The sequence below is a fragment of the Myotis lucifugus genome, unplaced genomic scaffold (assembly GCF_000147115.1).
Source record: "Myotis lucifugus unplaced genomic scaffold, Myoluc2.0 scaffold_250, whole genome shotgun sequence".
In the NCBI taxonomy this organism is placed as follows: Eukaryota; Metazoa; Chordata; class Mammalia; order Chiroptera; family Vespertilionidae; genus Myotis; species Myotis lucifugus.
Genome location: NW_005871298.1, coordinates 1,085,012 through 1,091,779, shown reverse-complemented (window position 1 = coordinate 1,091,779; position 6,768 = coordinate 1,085,012). Strand labels below are relative to the sequence as shown.

The following is a 6,768-nucleotide window of genomic DNA, read 5'->3' as shown; positions in this document are numbered from 1 at the left end:
CAAGGACTTAATAAACGTTCTTGGACAAAGCCTAGCAAAGACCAACAGATAACCCTGATTATGTATCTACTTCCTGTACAGGAATTTATTATGGGTTTTCCACAGGGATCATCTGATCCCTCACAGGAACTCTTGCAGGAGATATTGACTGCTCAGCTCCCCACTGTGTAGGTACAGATAGTTGCCCAGTCGGTGGGAGGGTCAGAATGTGAACCCAGTCCTTTGGCATTGCATCCTTGCTCATTTCTCTACCTAAATTGCCTCTCTTCCCACTAAGCAAACACATAAAGCGACTCAGTTCAAAATCTAAGTTTAGTTTAGCAATTGTAGGTAAGTGAGTGGTCTCGCTGGAAACCTTTCTGTTTCCCCCCTAGAGCTTTTAAGCGAAGTGTAAATTGACTATATGCTTAGGAATTTCCCAGCTCAGGCAGCCTGAAACAATTAGACAGGAGGCCGAGGGAGAGGGAGAGGGAGACAGACCCCAGGCTTGGGAGCCCACATTCCTTTTAAAAGCTTCCCTTCATGTGCTTCCTCAATTGGCTGAAACCCTAGAGGTCTGACTGGCTAACCCACTTCCTCTCAGAAGTGTCTGTCCCCCAGGGGAGCCTGGGATTTGTAGTCTCCAAATCAGCAGACCTTTCCTAATCCTACCCCTGGCTCCCTGGCTGAGGGAGTGCAGTTCAACTTCAGTAGCTTTCTACGTGATGAAGTGTCCGCTGTGCTTTTTGCAAAACACAAAGTTCTTCCTGGATACGAGCTGAAGCCTCTGTTTATTCACCAGAACCCAACCCCCTGGCGTCCCCCCCCACCCCACCCCATTCAGGTTCTTTATGACGTCCCCTCTCCCTCCATTGATACTAAGCACCATTTTACAGCCTCAGGAGGGAGTGCTGGCCACCAGCCCAGCGCTGCTGTGAATGGCAGATCCAGAGCTCTGAGCTCGGTGGGAGCAGGGCAGCCAGGCTCGGGGTTGCTTCCCAACCTGGTGTCTTTTCAATAGTGTTTAAGGTGACATGTTTACAGGATGACTGTTCAAGAACAGATATTAGGGGAAGCAGAGTGTGAAGCCAAGTTCACAGAGGACCTACAGAAAGCATTGCCTTTTGTTTCCTTTTGCTTTGTGTTTTATTTCTTCTCCAAACTTGGCCTGGCAGCACCTTGGCTTAGGCTCTGGCCAGGTAGCTCAGTTGGTTAGAACATCCTCCCCAGATGCCAGGGTTTGCAGGTTCAAGCCCCAGTTAGGGAACATACAAGAATCAACCAACGAATGAACAACAAATAAGTTGGAAAAACAAATCCATGTTTCTCTCTCTCTCTCTCTCTCTCTCTCTCTCTCTCTCTCATCAATAAATAAAATTTTAAGAGAAACAGATATTCCTTTCTGCCCTGGTGTTTTCAAGCCTCTTGATCTCATTTGGTCTAAACACGTCACATCCCATCGGATGGCCCACACTTGCTGCATGACCCATGGACTACATAAACATTGTACCGATTCATTGTTCAAATGCATGGAGATATTCTTGGTTAAGCAAAACGACGATTCGTTTAGGTGTTATTACATTTCTGGTGGTCACTAAACATGTTGCAAAGCAGCAGATATTGAAAATATAGCGTCCTTTGTGTGGGAGTCAACAATGTTTTTTTGACACTAAAAAAATACGACCTCCTGCTCCAAAGGGCTGTCAACTGTGGGGGAGACTGGTTTCCAGAACTGCCCACAGCTGTGGCACGCTTCTCTCTCCTTGGCTCGCACTGTTTGTTAGAACAAATAAACGTCATGGCGTAGGTGCAGAACGCTGGAGTGGGGGAAACACTGAGCCAGAAGCCGGAGGACAAGATCCTTCTTGTCCACTGTGACCAGCCAGCTGGATGCCTCCAGCAAGCCAGTCAATCTTAAACCTGAGCATTGCCACTCCTTCCTCCGCACAAATACCTTTAAGGAGAAAATGGTGTGCTGATCCTGTTAGTGAGTGGAATAGCTTCTTTTTTTTTCTAATATATTTTTATTGATTTCAGAGAGGAAGGGAGAGGGAGAGAGAGACAGAAACATCAATAATGGGAGAGAGAATCATCGACTGGCTGCCTCCTGCATGCCCCCCACTGGCGATTGAGCCCACAACCCCGGGCATGTGCCCTGACTGGGAATCAAACCGTGACCTCCTGGTTCATAGGTCGACGCTCAACCCCTGAGCCACGCCGGCCTAACACATTTTTGAATGGCAGGGTGCAAGTGAAAAAAATTGGAGACCAAGGTTCTGGAGCACATCTCGTTCTGCCTGGGTAGACCTGTTGTCTAGAAGATACTCAGTGTGACCAAGGGAAGATCATAGGGTTACCAATGCTGTGGGTTTAATCCCTCACATCAAGGACTTTCCAAGCCTCATCCCCCCACCCCCTTATAAAATAGAGAAATTGAAAACAAGCTACCTAACAGTGAAGCACTTTGAAGAAAGTTTTTGCCTTGGGAAGAAAAAGGATCTTACAAATCTGCATGGGCCCTATAAAATCCTGGCATGGGACCAGAGGAAGTCGGGCCATCTTTTTTTTTTTAAATCTTTATTGTTAAAAGTATTACAATATGTACCCCTTTTTCACGCATATGTAGAATCTAATGAACAAAACAAACTGTTGAACAAAATAGATCCAGAGACATAGAAGCACGGAACAGGCTAGAAGCTGGGCCATTTGATTCTCTGTTGGAGTATCGGGGGTTGGCCACTTGGGTTTGAGGAGCTTGGTGGATGCAATGGAATGAAGTCTAATGGACAGGGTTCATCCTGAGCCAACCTGTTTGCTTTGTTCCAGTTCTTGGCCACAGACTGTCTATGGCCTTGACTGTCATCCTATAGACCTCTTTCAGGCTGGAAGAAGATTGAAATAACATTAAAAAGAAATCTCTGCAAACATCATCAGCCATGTGAAGGTTAATTTTAAGTATTAAGTTGACCTGGCCACAGGGTGCCCGGATGACACATTATTTCTGGGTATGCACGTGTGGGTGTTTCTGGATGAGTAGGCATTTGAATTGGCGGGTTTAGTGAGGTAGATTGCCTTCCCCAATGTATCAGCCAATCTATTGGACAGAAAAGAACAAACAGACAGAAGAAGGAGGAATTCACCAGATGCTTCCTGCCTGTTTGAGCTGGGATGCTTCTCTTTTGCTGCCCTTGGACTGGGATTTACACCTTTAGCTCTCCTGGTCCTCAGGCCTTGAGGTTGGGACTGAGACTACAGGTACTCCTGGCTTTCCCACATCTCCACCTGACAGAGAGCAGCCCAGGGGACTTCTCAGCCTCCAAAATCACATGGGGTCAATTCCTCACAATCAGTCAATCTCTCTCTCTCTCTATCTATATATGTATCTCTATATAGACATCTATATCTATCTATATTTATAACTATATCATCTCCTACTGGTTCTGTTTCTCTGGAGAACCCTGACTAATACAAACAACAATCAAAACCATATGCCCTAGATAGTTTGGCTCAGTGGATAGAGTGTCGGCCTGCAGCCCAAAGGGTCCTGGGCTCTATTCCGGTCAAAAGCACATACCTTGGTTGCAGACTCCTCCACAGCCTGGGTCCTGGTCAGCATCCCTGCAGGAGGCAACCAATCGATGTGTTTCTCTCACATCAATGTTTCTCTCTGACTTTCCCTCTCTTTAACAATCAATGGAAAAATATCCTTAGGTGAGGATTAACAACAATAACAACAAAAGAACAAAACACATTGATTTTGTACTTCCTACTGTAATGCAGTTTGTACATATGAAAAATTCTTCATGGTGCAAGAGGCAAATGGAAAACTTCCCCTGGGAAAACCCTTTGGCCTATGGGAGAGGGTCAATAAGAAAAAGACATCCTCAGGTCTGAGAGAAGAAGGCACAATTTATTTAGTCAAATTATTTTACAACAGAGTCTTCATGGACAGTTGTCAGCTTAACAGTTCATATAGTTTAAAAAAGTCAACGATTACCTGCAAAATTATATATATTTTAATATCTAAAAAATATATTGTATATATAGGGCAGAAAAATCCCTTGTGCCCACAAGGGAATGTTTGCTTGTTCCTTTCAAAGTTGAGGTGACTGCAGGGTAGATGGTTATGTACAAACATTTCAAAGCATCAAGATTTCAACGGCCATTCTTGGGTAACGTGTGCACACCTGTTAAATAACTACCACCAGTGCTTCTCTTTTAATAAGTCAGTGACTTAAAAGTCTGCTTCCTTTTCAGCAATAGTCACATTATGCTTTTTTCTAAAAAACAACAACACACCAGCTATAAAAACGTACAAACAGGCCAAATGTACAGATTGACAAAAGATGTACAAATTACATTTAAAAAAATAACACAGACTGATTTGATAGTAAAATTGCATTTGTGACCGAGGTCAACTCGTTTACTTATTCTTTTTAATTTTTTTAATTATTTATTTTTAATACTGTGAGATATAGGAAAATAACTCTGCATAATTTATACAGTAAGTTGCCATCTGATTGGGTGACCCTGGACTGACGGTCTGACAAGCGCACAGCGCCTGCGGATCTGTTTGTGTTTAGAAATCCCTAAGACTTTTCAAAGTTCGGGGACTCACTGTCACTATCTAAAAAAAAAAAAATAGTCATTTAGTTTTCTGTCTTTCAGGAATGTCTGCGCTTGCATGAACATTTCTTAGTTAATATCTTGACTATTTCTAGAGAAAATGGTCAGCCTAGTACATATTGCCCATTGAGAGGAATTCTCCAATGCCCATGGCTTCTTAAATACACACATATCTTCTTCCTTTTAAGTTCCAGTTGGGTGAAAACTTCACTGGCCTTACAACCAATGTTCCAGTTGCTATTCACTGAGTTCGGTCTCCCTAAAACAAGGTTATAAGCTTCCTGCCTCTATTTTCACTAAGTCTCAAACCAGAGCCTAACTGGTTAAGTCCACGAATCCTTAGCATAGTGAACCCTACGAGGTCCATGATAAGACCCGTGTGTGGATAAGAAACTGCTTTGGTCATACAAATAATAAAGACAATTTACAGTTTCTTTCATAGAACCATGATACAACCATTCCAGTAATCTAAATATTCCATTCAGAAGATGATAGGAGATTGAGAATACACATTAGCCTACTGGCCCATGGAATTACACATCTCTTTGTTCAAGGTAGAGGAAGCAACATTAAAAAAAAGGATTTTTTTAAAAGAACAAATGCAAAGGTTCTATCCAACAAGAAAGAACATCCAGTTTTGTTTTCTCTTCAAGGCCACGTATGTCCTTTAGAGTCCAAAGTATTCCAGGGAGTGAGAGGGATGGGCTTCAGCTAGAAGACCACCGATGATTAAGCTTCTAGTAGTAGCTGCCTAAGTGTGAGGGCACGTGGGTGTTAGGATGGCGGGGAACATTGGGGTTGGGGTAGATTCCGCCCGTGGGGGAGGTCCAGTATTGTGAGGCCGCTCCAAAGAAGCTGGAGGAAGTGACGGGCATGGAGGACGGGTGGGGCGGGACAAAGTTCACCTTCTGTTGATGGGCGTGGTAGGAAGGCATGTAGGAGATATCAGAAGGGTACTTGTACATGGACGACTCAGTTGGATGTGGCTGCAGTGCCTGGGCAATGCCATGGAAGTCAAATTTGTAGGCATACCTTTTGCCATGCACCTTGGTCATAATGTTTTTGTCATAGTAGTATCGGAGGGCCCGGCTCAGCTTGTCATAATTCATGTTGGGCTTGCTTTTCCGCTCCCCCCAGCGCCTGGCCACCTCGTCGGGGTCCGTCATTTTGAACTCGCCGTTGGTCCCCTCCCAGGTGATGCAGCTGGCGTTGGCACTGTCGGAGAGTAGCTCCAGGAGGAATTGCCACAGCTGGATCTGCCCGCTTCCTGTAGGTGGTGAGAGGAACGGGAAAACAGGACATTTCAGAATCCAATCCCCTAAATGCAAGCACTCCCACACCCTTTGTAAAACAAAACAAAACAAAACAAAACAAAACAAAACAAAACAAAACAAAACAAAACGAGTCTGTATTTTCTTTTACATTCAGAATCAACTTGGCAGCCCCTCCTTTTCATTGTTGATTTGCTTTATCATTTGCTGCTGAGATGGGCATATAAGGATAGTTAGATCTTAAAACAATTCACCCCAAGGCCTGGTGAAATGCACTGTGGGTAATGAGGTGCCGGATGGCCCAGAGCTAGCTGTGTGATTTGTGGCAAACCACAGCCACTCCTTTGGGCAAGAGTTTGGAATTTCTTCTTCTGTAGAGGCCTGAATCGCTGGCCAGCTCTCCTATTTAGTGATGGAGTGGTTCTCCTGTCAGCAGAAGAGTCTGGGCCAGGAGGCTGCTGTCAGTCACAGGGAGAAGGTGTGGCACAGGCTTCAAGCTGACAGGATGCTCCTTAGCAGGGCACTAGCGCCCTAGCTCCCAGGCTAAGTTCTACAGAGAAGAACCTGGGCCAAGAGAAAAGTAACAGGAGAAGGAGCTGCCTGGCTTCTTTTTCCCTGGGCAGAAAGGGCAGGCACCGAACAGTGGGCCTGGAGACACCGCAGGGTCAGTGCACACAGCTGGGAGGATGCGGGCCTCACTCCTGCACTGGGCCAGCCTATCAGCTCACATGCTCGGCGGTCTTGATTTAGAACTCACTTTAGAGTTATTCTTTTTATAATAAACCCTTAAAATACATTGTGAAGTTTACTTCATCTACAACTTTTTAGGGACACACCTCTTCTGTAAGGCCAGAGAGCTTGCAATGCTTTCTAAAATCAAGAATAAAACACC

The 6,768-nt window shown here is 44.8% G+C and overlaps 1 protein-coding gene across 1 annotated transcript in view; it reads right to left on the bottom strand.

Annotated features, from left to right (window-relative positions):
* Positions 1 to 3,868: 3,868 nt before the first annotated feature.
* Positions 3,869 to 6,768, bottom strand: part of LOC102441546 (Friend leukemia integration 1 transcription factor-like) — a 21,450-nt gene continuing 18,550 nt past the window's right edge. The window contains exon 2 of the mRNA XM_023762546.1: positions 3,869 to 5,946. Within this exon, the coding sequence (XP_023618314.1) occupies positions 5,343 to 5,946 (604 nt within the window). The 3' untranslated portion in view covers positions 3,869 to 5,342. The remainder of the gene's footprint in view (positions 5,947 to 6,768) is intronic.